Raw genomic sequence first — 14,641 nt, 5'->3', positions numbered from 1 at the left:
AATTCGGGGAAGGGAGGTCCGAATGAAGTACAAACCCCGTCAATCTTGCGATCGTAAACCTGAGGATGATGCAAAAAAGTATATTCAAACCATGGCTTTCAACTACGGTTGAGTCAACCCTAATCATGCATCTGATTTGTTTTGACCCACAACGTCTCTTAAATCCACAGCTAGAGCAAAATCCGGTGTTTTCCATGCTGAACGATCAAGACCACGAGATTCACATCGGATATATTGTTAGGCATAAAAATGCAGCAAAGTCGCGTTCTGCTCTTTGGCCCTACTTCCAGAACCCCATCTACAATGTTTGGTGTCGGATTGTCACTCAATGAATCCAATGGATCGTCATCGCTTTATCTCTAGCTATGTTTGATCATATTCCACTCAAAAATGACGGCCCATCCCTCCAGCTTGATCAAAATAGAGGATTTGCCTCATAAGTATGGCGTTTCTTACCCCATTCGTCAATAGCCACATAATAAGAACAAGTTGTCTACGCTTTTGTCAATCAGAACAGACTGCATTTTCTACACGCTTTCTCATACGTACAAATTCATCACGTCTGTTTAATATCATGAATCCCATTCAAGACTTTGAAGAAATTCGAGGCAAGCATTGTCTCTGAATTTTAGACGATATCGCATCGATGGATCCGTGAAGACGTAGAAGCGTCGGTTGCAAAAGCCTACAGTCCAATCAATCTCAAACCTCCTGTGATCCTGAGTTACCAGGATATGTAAATCGACCGTGCATGTCGCAATGAAACTTGCGAAGACAAGAACATGAAAAGAGAGAAGGTGAAGTTCGCACCATCGCTGACGCAAAAATTTACGACAATGGCACGCCTAATCACAACTTTCCTGGGGCCACAGCCGTCCATTCTTCCCATAATACGATAAACACGAGACAAGAAGAATTAACTGTGTCGGGTATGCGGGAGCCACCAGTAGAAAAGGGAGCAGGAAACCAGCAAAAGGCAGAAAAACAAAGACATAAACGATGCGAGCGCGCAGGTTCGACAAATGACAATTCCAGCACAATTACCAAGCATTCACTGGAAAATGATAGAAGGGTGTCCTTGAATCCGTGTAAAACTCCGTGCGTTGGTTACCATGTTGATAGTTGGACGAAAACGCCGAAAAATCGAACTCGCAATAGGGAGAGTGTTCTTTCAAAAGACGCCAGGTTTGGACCTGATGTTTGCTTTGTAGTAGAGGAGCTTTTGGAAGCTACTAAGCGCCTTGCAAAGAATAAGAAAGCCCAAGAGGAACGTGAACGTGGCCTAGCCCGGAAGAGGAGAGACCAGACAAACGAGCGATATGTCGGCGAGATCATCTATGTTCTTAAGAAAGAGATGATACACGAGTCAACCGCACATAGCCATTTCGACTTCGCGGCAAGTAATGCGTACAATCATCCGGCGGTGCTTGTGAGTATAAACAGAGAAATGTTGACGTGCTTTAAATTGACCACGACGCCTATCCTGGAGCACTGGGTCTACAAACGCGGAGCCACTGTCGGGTCTACTTTCCGAGCGTTATTGTACTTACCAATAGATCATGAACTTGGCGAGGGCCAAAAAATCCGAAGTGTGTATGGAGCACCGTTACTTAAGCAGGGGAAGCACCAGCGGGGCCTGAAGGTTCCGACTACAATCAATACGAAGCGAGCGTTTCAAATAGAGAATGTCCGGTCTTACCGTATCGTGAACAAAAGCAAGGTCGAATGGAAGAAAGATAGGAATCATGGTTTCGGATATTCTCTCGAATTGAAGTCTCTAGTCGAGCTTGCGCAGTACGTGCAATGTACGCCTTGTTTGCGTCGATTCGGTCGCCAAGATTGTGGGGCGCACAGGATGAAAAGGCTTAGGTTGACTTAGAAGGCGTGAAATGGCTGTCGCGTTACGTACAGGATACCAACAGTCCGGCAACATTCGAAAAGAACGAGTTGGTGCTTTGGTTGAACAAGCGCGATATTGCTTGGTCCGCAGTCACTCGGCCACTGGAGCGTGAAAGCCCGAGGCGGTTCAACACAGATCAGCAAAGACAACGAGTTTGCCGAAGCATTGTTGCTCGCAAGGCCTCCACCGAATCCGAAGGGTTTAAGATTTTGTGAAGTGGATGTTGTACGGATCATCGCGACGTGAAAAAGGATTAAACAAGCTTAGGAACGAAGTCGCGAAAATTCAAATGATGCATCAGGTGGTGGAGCGCCGAGCTGGAGCATGATTGAGATGACTTCGATTAGTGACGTCAAACCGATCAATGTGTAAGTTACCCAGCTAAGTTAGCTGACTATGTTTAACCAGACGTGACTTTGACTTGATCATCTATTCGAGCTCAAAGCCAAGCGCACATTGGTCAGACCAAAGATCTCTTCTCCGCTTCTTTGTCACCAATAGAGCGATCCCTCTCGTCCCAAGCCTCGTCTGATGACTGCCCCACCTTGTTGCGGCCATTTACAGCATTCGACCCAATAACTTTTCCAACAATCAAACATACTCATACAAACGCCATCAATCTCGCATGTAAATATTTGACGAGTTGCACCGACCTAAGACTAGTTTCCCACATCGCTCCGATAATCAAAGCTTCGACGTCTGCCACGTTGAATTAGTGCCAAAGTGACGCCTTCGACTTTCTTCCGGTCCTTCTTTCGAAGCTCGCCACCTCAGAGCCGGTTTTCAAGCATGGCCTGGCGAAGTTCTGGCTCCTCAAATGAGGAGCTCGTGAATAACTTGCATCGCAATGGTGTTTTCGAAAGTGATAAAGTGCGGCAGGCCATGTTACGTGTACGTGTGTCCCGTTCTGTTTTCAGTCATATGTTAAGCCATGGTCCACTGTAATGTGGCATATGGGTTGACTGTTATTCGTCCCACAGGTAGATCGCGCGCATTACGCCCCAACTGCTCCATACGAGGATTCTCCACAGTCTATTGGCCATAGAGCAACAATATCGGCTCCTCATATGCATGCTTCGGCATGCGAATCGTTGTTGCCGTTCCTCAAAGATGGCTCCAAAGTTCTAGACGTCGGCTCAGGCTCAGGATATCTGACTCACGTGCTTGCCGAGCTGGTGAAACCATCCGGCACAGTCATTGGTATTGATCATATCCCAGCACTCACCGATCTTGCCATCAAGAACACTCAAAGGAGCGCCGGGGGACGAGAACTCCTCCAAAATGGAGCAATCAAATTTGTGACTGGCGATGGCCGGAAAGGCTATCCCGACGGGGCTCCATATGATGCAATACATGTTGGAGCCGCGGCAGCAGAACATCACCAACTCCTTCAGGACCAGCTAAAAGCTCCTGGACGAATGTTTATTCCTGTCGAAGAAGGGTGGAGTCAACATATATACATCGTGGATAAAGATAAGGACGGAGTTGTGACGAAGAAAAAATTATACGCCGTCCAATACGTACCCTTAACAGATGCGCCGATGGTATGATCCAAGTTCTAGTTATCAGAGAAATCGCGTTAGCTACGGGCAGAATCTTGCTAAAAGCTAGCACCGTCGTAGCAGATTGCATTTGTGCTTTTACTCAATAGTATGAATGAGTTGCATGGAGAGCGTACTAATCTTTACAAAGGATGGATATTCCAGTGATTTACAATACATAAAACAGACCAGCGAGAATTGCGCAATTGTTTGTCACAGCAAGCCACTTACTTTTATTGGACAGCCTGTTTTCTTTCTACCAAAAAGACGTATACACAGCATCCCGCTTGTTTTTCTCATCATTTCGCTACCAAGTTCGTGCACTGTTGGTGTATGGGCCTTGTATGACTTCAATCATCCCTTGGCAATCGTCATCTTTAGCAATGAATGCAGCGTCTACTACCACATATTGACAAGAATCAAACCCACCATTTAGAATTGCCCGCATGACTGCGTTTCCGTCTTACACTTCCTCCCCAGATACTGGCATATGATCCGAGTCAGGCCTGATACGCTTTTGCGATCCATGGATGACATCAACCAATACGAAGAGCTTCCAAGTTGTAACTATAATCTGTGTGTTTCTTCGCAGCGGGAAATAGATCTCATGCATTGCTTGAACAGGGTCCAAGAGATTAAATATACTAAACTTTGGGTTTGAATTGGTGAAATGAAGAATATGTCAGACCCATTTTATCGTCACTATGACTCTGATATCCATATGAGTCCAATTTCTTTCTCGGTCTAAGTCAAAAGTAAGCTCATGTCTCAACTGTACTCTGCTGAACACTGCTGTAGTTTCAAAACTTGATAATCTTCAGAAAGGCACTTTTAAGCATGTTGGAAGAACATGCTTCTCTCTATCCTCGCGAAATGCTTAGCAGCTGCAAATGGTTACGCTAGTTGTATGCCGGAAAAAGAGTCAGCATACAAGTTCATACGAGAGGCACCGAAGTCAGATCAAATGGCGATGAATCTGGTGAAAACCTCCCATCGCGAAAATATAAATATTCTTCATCCCAATTCTTATTTTGACCTATCGTGGTCAACTATGTCAGCAAGAAACATCTATGCCCTTAAATAACGGCTAGGAGCTCAGGAAGTCAAAGAAAAGTTCATAACAGTTGATTAAAAATTGATAGAAACAATTCGTTGCCGAAAGCAGTTGAATTTTTTGCTCTTCCTTCATCTCGGCCAATGTTGCGACATGAAAAAAGATGCATGGAAGAAATTCAAAATCGCAATAACCAAAACTATAAGCTCGATACTACTTGAACTTAAAATAAAAAGCGTTACTGGCATGGCTATGAACTGGTTGACAAGGTGATCTTAGCAGGTCCTGAACTTGCTTTTCTTCGGAGAGAACTAGTGTTGGCTATTTAGATCACCAAGCTTCTTTGAGGATCTTTTACTAATTTTGTTGTAAAACTCTGGATGGCTTCGACATTCCATTTGAGGACGAACTTAGTATAACTGTGCTGCTATTTCCGAAAGTTTCACTGAGATGCTAGAAGAACAAACCCAATATGTTCTTTAGCAACACGAGCAGATGGATTTGAAATATCCGAGAATGAGGTTTGTTACAAATGCTGATTGAAGGAGAACTTTAAGTCTCACGCGCTCTATGTAGTCTCTGGAAGGCACTTGAGAAGACTTCAAAGTGCTTGCCTTGCTCAAATAATGTGACCTTTAAGTGGTTCTCATGTTAATCCTGTTGAGAAGATAATTTTTGTTCAAGGCACACAACTGGCTTGAATCAAAATGACTAGGCTCTGATCATTTCCTTCAGTGAAAAATAAAACATTAGTTCGGCTTAATATCCTTTGATATCCTTCAAGACATTGCTTCATATGGTTATTTTTCGAACATTGCAGGTTTGTTGTCTACAGCAAGCATCCTTGCGATGCCAAGTAGTTGATCTCCGCACAACCTGGAATCATTTCCAGCAATATCCGTTGGTGCACAACCTTTTAGTGAGTCCTTTCTCATATACGACATCTCCTCTGGAGCTCAATTGATTTGACCAATCATGCTCGCCCGTCTTACGATATTTGATCTATAGAATCTCTTCGAAAGTCCTCTCCTCTGGTAAATAATGGTAATGCAATCGGCTCTCACATTCACGTTTCCGCCTAAGAATCCCTATAGCATATGAAAAATTGTGATTCATCACATCTTCCCTATCTACCTGGAAATAGTCAATCAGTAAACAAATGATCCTTGCTTAGGTTAAATATGCTCCACGGAAGCTGATAGGATGGATGTCAGTAGCAAAAAAAATTAGAATTCTTCTTCGTCCAAGTCTAACCCTGCTGTACGCCGTGGAACAATGTCCGAACGAGGAAACTTCACCTGCAGATCTATGGTTCACCAATCATTTTTGTGTCACTCAACTGGTGAGTGCTTACGCCTTCTGCGATGTTCTCTTGATCTTCTTTTCCCGCAAATGCATATTCACTGATCACAACAAGGAATATGCAGAAGGATTTGGTCATGTCAAGCGAGCATCGCTGACAAACTCTCTTGGCCAGCAGGTAAAGTTAATGTGGTCAAGCAAAACATCCTGTCCTTTTTGGACGAGAACTCTTGAAACGACATTCCGTCGCATCGAACTTTAGACACTCTTACCGATCGCATGGTACTTGGGATGTCTTGGGTTTTTGAGTCTAGACAGTATGAGAACGAATAAGGGCCGAATGTTGGAAATATAGTCCGTGGAATTGTAGAAAGCATAGATACGGTGACCTTGACGGACACTCGACATCTCCGACAGCATTTTGTCCTCTTCTCATCGCTACATACATCCAATTTCGATGCTCTGATTTTTATCCTCAAGACTATCATTCAAAGAGGTACGAATCAATGAACTTGGAGTTATCCTGGTATGTGCTTTTGGAATTTTCATAAACGTTTGCGTTCTCGTCCGAATCTGAGTTTGATCAAGGGAGGAAGACCTTTGTGATGGAAATTAATTTAGATTAAATTGTCAGCATTGCCGATCAAACTCTGTCCGTATACAGATTTGGATAGCCTTCGGCCACCGTGTTTGAATTGAGATATGTATAAATATCATTCCCATCCTGCTCATATCTGGAATTCCATCCTACAACCTCCTCGCCTGTCTTTCATTACCTCTACTTGTCGCTCGTTAATCACATTCGTTTAGTTATTTCTGCTACTTCTCTTCGTTATCTTGTCGCCATGCGGTTCACAAGAGTCATTCCAATCGCAGCGGCGGTCGCTGCTGTTGGTGCTAATTACCTTCCTAGTATGTCTTCGAGCCATCTTTTGGATAACCAGTGTTAAGCAGTGGTATAGAAGGTGACAATGATCCAAAATACGGATCGTGGGACGAAGAAATTCTTTCCTCTTCCTCAGTTTATGAGGATGTTGTGACACTCAAAAGCACGAAAGTGATAACCAAAACCGTGGCTAAAATTGACGAGCCTGCAAGCACTTGGGCTGCTTCCGAAGGCAGTTATCCATCAAAGAGTTCTCCAATCTATTCTCCAATAGCCTCTAGCATCCAAGCTCAGTGGGCTGCTAGCTACGCAAGTGCCTCTTCGACTCCAGTGAGCCCAGTCATAACATCCGCCTCCCCAGCAGGCTACTGGGGAGCAAGCTATCTTGGAGCTATTAGTTCTAGCACTCCAGTTAGTCCAGTTCTACCAAGCTCCTCATCTTGGGATGCAGAGAAGGACTACTGGTATCGCCGCGATTACATTTACAGCGCTTCTAGCGATTCAACATGGGGTAAAGAATCGACAAATGATGTTGAGGCCGTGCAGCACTCAAAGACACCAACATCTGCATCCATGACTCCAATGGCATATGCTTATCAACCAGTCTCTTCCGGCGCAGCGTCATCCTCTCCGATTTCAAAGTGGGCTGAAGCTGACGCAGTAGCTACGAGACCTTCATCTCCGGCCACTATGTCCTGGGAAAAGGATGTCAAGTATGCTACTGATGATGATAATGATGATGAAAGCTACGGAGACGAAGACTTTGACAGCTGGAAATCAACGGAAAAGGCTCCGACTTCATACGCTCCGGCATATGCTGAATATTATCGCAGATCGGGGGGCTACTACGAGCCAGCCAAAGCCTCTAGCTTCGTTACATCGTATACAAAAGTTGCGGCGGCCATGCTCCAGTCATCTTCAATGGGTGTCAGCTACTCAATGCCAAATTATGTCGCTCCCAGAAGTTCATCAAGCATCCCTTCCAAGTCTGTTGAAGCCGCGGCCGTGCTTCAGTCATCTACTGTACCGAGAGCTTCGTATGCGCCCAGTGGAGGCTATGCGGCACCAACGGCTACTGTTTACATGGGTGGACCACTTGGATATGGTGCTGCATCTCCAACCGGCAGCTACTCTGCACCGATTTCTAAGAATGAGCCTGAGGAAGACGTCAGTCTCCGCAAGCATCGCCGTCAAGCCGGGAGCCAAAAGAGTGGAATTTGGAGGAAGGTATGTGGCTATAATGCAGAAGATGAAAAACAATGTGACTAATGGAATTAGCTGTTTAATTAGGAGGTTAGGAAAGGACACAATAAGTCCCGGTTCGAATGAAATGTGATAATTGTGAATAGACCATTGTAAAGAAAGGGGTTGCAAACATAGAATAGTTTTCGCTTGACTAAAAAATCATAAATCATACAATGGTTGATGCGATTTTAGCCCACTCAAATTCCATTCGCGATGAATGCCATGCACGTATGATTGCGATATGATACGACAATCCCAAAGACTGAAATCACTTATCAGTAATTATGGGCTGATCGTCATGTTATGAGATGGAGACTCAGTAGCCGTCTTGTTACTTTATTTCTGGTACGTCCAGGCCATGTCGCACTCTTCGGTACAGCTCGATTCGAAGCTGGAGGGACGCTGCAGAAACCCTGGAGACGTGAAGTGCCCATTCGATTTCAGACCAGATTCATCCACAGCCAAGGGATCAAAAACACCTTTCTTCTCCCTGCTCTCAACCAGCGCTCTAATCAAGCCAATCGTCACCTCGCGACCTCCTTCGACCAATTCCTCTGTTGGAAGATCTGGAACATGTAAAAACATTACTGGTCGTTCTTTTGAAGCTCGGGCCCAGAACCAAGCCATGCTGTAATAATAAATGAACCCACAAAGATAATTTCCTGGATCATCTGATGGCCGTACGTCCAGTCTTTTGTCCACATTGGCTCTCCATCTCAACCAAACATCGCCACAATCAAAAGTAGGTTTCAAAACCATCGGAAATTTCATATTTGGCCATAACTTCTCGGTCATTTCTCTACTAAAGACTTCGCCCTTGACATCTTTTTTCTCCCAATAAGGTTCCCGCTGTGATTGCCTCTCCATTGTGAAGAACTTCCGGCCGGCCGCAAGGCCAATGTGAAGAATTATATCGTAATCAGTTGATGCCAATGAGTTCTCTTCCCACTCAACCACGGTGTTGTAAGCGACTTGTATGGGTTCTGTGGGTACAACTAGCTTGATCCGAGGACAGGTTGTAGTAGCAGGTAAATGTTCCGGCAAAGTAGAGGCGATGGACCACGAGGAATTTACCGGGAAGCGAACGTGGAACGGCGCATATCCAGTTACGAGCACCTTGATCTCTCCGTTGTTGTCCTGTGGCTCACACTGGCTCTCCTCATTGAGGCCATCTGGTGCGATGTCGCCCATATCGTACGTCGCACGGAAAGCTTTATCCTAACCCCGCGACAGTAGCAGCAAAAAAGAATGCTACAGTAGAATCAATTTTCATGTAGAAGAATTGATGTTCAAAGCTACTATGTTGTGGCATCGAATTGGCTGCAAATCAAAGTCAGAACGGCAGATGACTCGTGCGTTGCGGGGCAAGCGCCAAGTTACAGTACTGTAAGTTCTAAGAGTTTGCTCCATATACGTGTCCCTGGACTCTGGGTCGCAAAGTAGCATATGACAAAAACGTACATGATGACTTTAGGGCAATAAATGTGCGGCGATACAATTTTCATCCTGTCCACTTTGCTGAACATGCTGTTCTTCGATGCCCTGGTTTTTTTTTTTTTTTTTTTTTTTTCATTTTTGAGAAAGCGCAAAGCGTAGTTGAACTCTTGATCTCGTTGAAATTTTGGTAATGCGTACATTAAAGCTGAATTGTATAATTCGCGATAACAAACTTGCAATCAGCGGAGTATGGCATATAAAGGCTAAATCTTATTGGCTATCGAGAAGAGTGTCTTAAGTCACAAAAGAGTATGGATCAATTTTTCTGGATGTTCATAAGTCTCGCAGCATTTGTTTCGCCTTCTCCAGATCTTTGGTAATGTCAAAATTCCAAACCCATTGCATCCGCTTCCCCAATTCATCCTTTAGCCTTTCTGGATCATCGCCAACCAATTCCAGGTCATAGAGTCGACCTTGCTCACTACTCTTTTGCACGAGATCAGTGCCTCTCGTCCTCCTCACAGCGTCGTATGCTTTAAACGTCTTCTCTATGTGAGCACTGTCATCAATTGTCCCTAGCAGGTTGCCTAAAATGAAAGCATCTTCGATTGCCATTCCCGCTCCAGAGCCCATATGAGGTGTACTCGCATGTGCAGCATCACCAAGCAATGCTGCGCGGCCTTTATAGAAAGTAGGTGCTTCTGGATGATTGAAAAGAGCCCACACATCAGTTTTCGACATGAGAGCTAAAATACTTCGCACTTTGTCGCCCCAGTGAGCGAAGTCTTTATCCATCTCCTCACGCGTCAAAGTGACAACCCAGTCGTCATGATCCCAAGAACCAGAACTCGAAAACGCAACCACTGCCAGTGATTCAGTCTACGTTCATGGACGGAAAAAAAATCAACGTACCATTCATGGTTCTACCTTTCTCGATAGCAAAAGTCAGGACATGGCCGTGTCGACCAAAATACATTTGAGCATTCCCACTCAACTCTTCGCCAAGAACTTCCCTCGCCTTTTCCATTGAAACTAAGCCCCGGTACGCATATTTGCCAGAATAAACAGCATAAGCGGCTGGATGACCATGACCAAGCAATGATGGTCGTATTTTACTCTTGATGCCATCACACCCGACCACTGCATCATGCCTGGCTGTCACTCCGTTATGAAAGTGAATGAGAACACCATTTGTACCCTCGTCTGTAAAGCTTTGAGCTCTATGGCCAAATTTTGCCACGCCGGATGGCAGCAGCCTGACCAACTCGTCCAAGAAGTGAGCTCGGTGGACACTGGCTTGACCTCCTTCGCAATACAAGCTCGTGATCTTCTCCGAAACATTCCTTTTACCCCCACAGTCTTCGCCATATCGGAAGTCAAACCAAATGTTGGCATGATCCTTAGATTGATTGCGCGTAGCCCGAGATTCGAACGCTGCATAGAGGTGAGGTGAAATAAGCTTCAAAGCTCTGCTGGCGTTGGGCCCAATCGATACTCCTGCTCCTATTTCACCGAAGTTTGAGGCTGCTTCGTATAAGGTCACTGGTACCCGTTGCGACAATAAGGAAAAAGTTAGTATCAGGCCACCTAGACCGCCTCCAACTACGGCAACATTGAAACGTTTGGAAGGCGGTTGACTGAATTCCGAAGGCGGAAGCATCTTCTCGGACTTTAGCTTGAAGATGTCGCGCGGAATGAATATTTATACATCCTAGATATACAAGAAATCGTAGCCGCTATCCGAAAGCTCGGAAGTTGAAGTTTGTCGAACATCCAATTAAAAACAGAAGACGATGGAACCAGGTCTAATGACGGAAGATGGGAAGTGAATCCAGTCCGCGAAATCATTGTGTGAAAGTGTGGACCGGAAACAATCACCGAATGCTCGACTTAAGGCAGAGCTTGGCATGTGTGTAGGGAAACAACGGCTGCGAGAGTGTGCGGGGAACTTGTTCACAGCGTCGGATAACGCACTAGAGAGGTTATGGATTAAGGTAACTTACGTTACGGCCATTTCTTGGCACATGCGGGACTTCAAACCATGAGTTAACTTGAGTTGTTTAATACGGAGGTACTGCAGTTCACTTTCTCACGCGTGTGCACGGACGCAGAATTTCGCGCGAACGCGCTTCGTCGCGAGGCAGAACACAGCCAACACCGTCTTCTGCAGCCTTGTCACTGTCCCTGGCCACCACCCCGAACGTAATCCCTTTTCCAAACACTTTCGCGGATTTGTGATTGACCACAGAATCTAGGCTGTGAAAAACTAGCATGATGTCTCTCAAGCGCAAAGCTACCGACGTCGCATCGACAGAAGTCAAAAAGGTGAAGCAAGCGGGGTATGACAGCCTTTGAAATGCGACTGCTCGTGACTGACGAACACATCTAGCATTACTTCTTTCTTTGGGCAACCGAAGGCCGTCGGAATTGCGAGTGCTAGTTCCGCACCTAATGGAGTCCATACCTCGACAGCAATGCCCAAATTTGACAAAGCTGCGTGGGTTGCGAAGCTCTCGGAGGAGCAGAAAGACCTTCTGAAGCTGGAGATCGACACCCTTCATGAGTCTTGGCTCGCCCATTTGAAGGATGAGATCACGACACCAGAGTTTTTAAACCTGAAGCGATTCCTGAAGCAGGAGATCGCTAGCGGAAAGAAAATATTTCCTCCTCAGGAAGATATATACTCCTGGTCATGCACCCGTCCCGTTTAGCAGAGTAACCGTTACTGATACGACCACACACAGGTCTCGACATACACCACTCAACACAGTCAAGGCGGTCATTATAGGCCAAGATCCATACCATAATCACAACCAGGCACATGGGCTCTGTTTTTCCGTTCGCCCTCCAACTCCCGCTCCCCCCTCGTTAAAAAATATTTATATAGCGCTCAAAAAGGATTACCCTGACTTCGAGCCACCACCGAAGAATGGGGGTCTTCTGACGCCATGGGCCGACCGTGGTGTCCTGTTACTCAATACTTGCCTAACTGTACGGGCCCATGAGGCCAACAGTCATTCAGGCAAAGGTTGGGAGCGTCTAACACAGAAAGTCATTGATTTGGTTGCGCAGAAAAGGACTGGCGGTGTAGTATTTCTTGCTTGGGGAAGTCCCGCACAGAAAAGATGCAGCGGTGTGAATGGCACGCGTCATCTGGTTCTCAAGAGCGTACATCCAAGTCCGTTAAGCGCTTCTAGGGGCTGGGTAAGTAATTCGCACCATGCTAGAGGTACTTCGTTCGCTTATTCTCTATAACAGTTCGACTGTGGTCATTTTAAAAAAGCTAATGAGTGGCTCGAGCAGCGTTACGGCAAGGAAGGGATTATCGACTGGAATCTCAATGTACCACCTGAGAAGGCTGGTATTTGAGAGCATCTCGTGGCCTCACAGACAGGCACAGGCGTTTAGGAGTATCAAACAATTGGTCGGAATTCTAGTTCTGACCTTAAAGAGGACGGTGTTGATGGTTCAAGGGCATTTGCAACAAATTTCTATCATGCGGCGTCAGTAGTCAGGACTTTTTCAGTAAGTTTGCTGTGGAGCAAAAAATTGTATTTCTCCGTTCTATTCAATACCAGAAAATCATGTATTACGCCCTGTAAACACCCCAAATTTTTCTGGTGCTGTTCGACTGTGTCAATCGAACTCCAAGACCTTATCAAAGGCGTGACTGGGGCTGAATAAGATTGCTTGTTTTCCGTAATATCTCCTCAGCGTCCTTCTCGATCGTTCTGGTTAATTCTTCGCAGGAAGGAATATCATGGATTAAACCAGCACACTGACCAAGCGACCAAACGCCAGCATCAATATCTCCTGTCTCATACACACCACGGCCACGTTTACCAGCCATTAGGTGAGCGACGTCCGCAAAAGTAACATCCTGCTTTGTATTTTCGATGTGATGGACCTCCATTGACACTTTGTTCTTATGTAACCGAGTTGTGTTCCGGAATTTGCGCAGAACCAGCACAGTCGAATTTTCGTCGCAATCAACAATAGCTCTCTTTACATTTTCGTGGATAGGTGACTCCTTTGTTACCATCCATCGTGTTCCCATATTGATACTGTCTTCATCCTTAGGCTTGAATTACTACATTCAATTCATGAGATAATCTTACCCAGAAGCACCCAGTGCAAGCGCAGCCGCAAGGCCTTGGCCATTTGCAAACCCACCTGAAGCAATATATGGTATCTTCAATGCCTGTGCACATCTCGACAAAAGGATCAAAGAAGTCGTGTCATATTCACCGCCGTGGCCAGCACATTCAATGCCATCGATGGAGATGCAGTCGACACCAAGCTTCTCTGCACGTAAGGCGTGTTTTAATGTCACACACTTGTGAATGACGATCACTTTGTTATGCTTGAGATAAGATAGAATAGGGGACGGGTCACCTGCTGTCTCGATGATCTTGATTCCTTCTTCCACAGCAACCTTAGCGTAGCTCAGGTAATCCGGCTTGTCAATTGCTGGTAACATGGTGATATTGACTCCAAATGGCTTATTCGTCATCTGACGACACTTTCGAATCTCCTCACGCAATGCTTCTGGGCTCGGCTGAGTTAGTGCTGTGAGGAAACCCAGTGCGCCAGAGTTCGCTACTGCTGAAATCAAGACAGCACGGCCGACCCATTGCATGCCTTAAAAAAATTAATCTAGGACACCACATAGAGCAAGTATATTATGATCTTACCGCCCTGCACAATAGGTACTTGCACTCCAGCAGTTTCCGTGAGCCATGTTTTAATCGCCATGTTTTGAATGTCCAAAAATTCTCACATAAGCCGTGAATAGTTGCAAAAGAGCGAGTTAGTAAAGTCGAGCAATCAGCCTCGCGCAACAGTTTTAATAGCTTCTATAGTGACTGGACTCTCCGAGGCTAGCTCGGCTGTTCTTTTTGGAGTGGGGTAACGCAAACATTGAGAAAGCTGGGAGACACCCCAGCCATAGATCTCGAAGAGTACTCATACTGCATTTGCACAGTTAGATCTCGGTACGAAAACTCAGGATGTTCGTTGTTGTATACGTAAGAGTATAAGAGTGACGGGATAGCGTGTCCAAAAGCATATGTTACATCCCCTTTCGACAAGAAGACATTGATTTAGTTTGAACATAGTAATCTTCCTCCACTCACCTAGCCTCTTCGACCTTGATTTCGTTGAGAAAATGGTTAAGGCGTAGTTTTTAATAAGCTAGCTGGAGTTTGAAGAATAGTGATCGACTTTAAGTTGTGAAAGTGCCAAGGCCAAAGTTGCTATTCAGAGGTCAGCGCATG

The 14,641-nt window shown here is 45.4% G+C and overlaps 6 protein-coding genes across 7 annotated transcripts; 3 read left to right on the top strand and 3 right to left on the bottom strand.

Annotated features, from left to right (window-relative positions):
- The first annotated feature begins 2,359 nt into the window (after positions 1–2,359).
- On the top strand, positions 2,360–3,876 carry PV09_05822 (protein-L-isoaspartate O-methyltransferase). Its single transcript, XM_016359371.1, has 2 exons — positions 2,360–2,791; positions 2,881–3,876. Exons 1-2 carry the CDS (start codon positions 2,690–2,692, stop codon positions 3,448–3,450), a joined length of 672 nt encoding a protein of 223 aa, XP_016212620.1. The 5' UTR covers positions 2,360–2,689; the 3' UTR covers positions 3,451–3,876.
- Positions 3,877–6,642: 2,766 nt separating this feature from the next.
- Positions 6,643–7,952, top strand: PV09_05821 (uncharacterized protein; the record flags this gene model as incomplete). The annotated part of the gene is made up of 2 exons (XM_016359370.1): positions 6,643–6,709; positions 6,760–7,952. The coding sequence occupies 2 exons, from the start codon at positions 6,643–6,645 to the stop codon at positions 7,950–7,952; spliced, it is 1,260 nt and encodes a 419-aa protein (XP_016212619.1).
- An 84-nt stretch (positions 7,953–8,036) lies between these two features.
- Positions 8,037–9,275, bottom strand: PV09_05820. Of its 2 annotated transcripts, XM_016359369.1 has the most exons (2): positions 8,579–9,275; positions 8,037–8,494 (listed from the first exon to the last, which is right to left on the bottom strand). In XM_016359369.1, exons 1-2 carry the CDS (start codon positions 9,117–9,119, stop codon positions 8,265–8,267), a joined length of 771 nt encoding a protein of 256 aa, XP_016212618.1. In that variant the 5' UTR covers positions 9,120–9,275; the 3' UTR covers positions 8,037–8,264. The 2 variants fall into 2 exon arrangements, with proteins under 2 accessions (XP_016212618.1, XP_016212617.1); XM_016359368.1 differs by having other exon boundaries at positions 8,037–9,275.
- Positions 9,276–9,619: 344 nt separating this feature from the next.
- On the bottom strand, positions 9,620–11,290 carry PV09_05819 (uncharacterized protein). The gene is made up of 2 exons (XM_016359367.1): positions 10,278–11,290; positions 9,620–10,228 (listed from the first exon to the last, which is right to left on the bottom strand). The coding sequence occupies exons 1-2, from the start codon at positions 11,023–11,025 to the stop codon at positions 9,699–9,701; spliced, it is 1,278 nt and encodes a 425-aa protein (XP_016212616.1). The 5' UTR covers positions 11,026–11,290; the 3' UTR covers positions 9,620–9,698.
- A 234-nt stretch (positions 11,291–11,524) lies between these two features.
- On the top strand, positions 11,525–13,099 carry PV09_05818 (uracil-DNA glycosylase). The gene is made up of 4 exons (XM_016359366.1): positions 11,525–11,704; positions 11,755–12,054; positions 12,110–12,569; positions 12,624–13,099. The coding sequence occupies exons 1-4, from the start codon at positions 11,637–11,639 to the stop codon at positions 12,732–12,734; spliced, it is 939 nt and encodes a 312-aa protein (XP_016212615.1). The 5' UTR covers positions 11,525–11,636; the 3' UTR covers positions 12,735–13,099.
- Positions 12,891–14,575, bottom strand: PV09_05817 (uncharacterized protein). Its single transcript, XM_016359365.1, has 4 exons — positions 14,501–14,575; positions 14,060–14,335; positions 13,484–14,006; positions 12,891–13,429 (listed from the first exon to the last, which is right to left on the bottom strand). The coding sequence occupies exons 2-4, from the start codon at positions 14,118–14,120 to the stop codon at positions 13,024–13,026; spliced, it is 990 nt and encodes a 329-aa protein (XP_016212614.1). The 5' UTR covers positions 14,121–14,335; positions 14,501–14,575; the 3' UTR covers positions 12,891–13,023.
- Positions 14,576–14,641: the final 66 nt, after the last annotated feature.

This window comes from Verruconis gallopava (genome assembly GCF_000836295.1).
Source record: "Verruconis gallopava strain CBS 43764 unplaced genomic scaffold supercont1.19, whole genome shotgun sequence".
Lineage (NCBI taxonomy): Eukaryota > Fungi > Ascomycota > Dothideomycetes > Venturiales > Sympoventuriaceae > Verruconis > Verruconis gallopava.
This window is presented reverse-complemented; position numbering and strand designations above follow the sequence as displayed.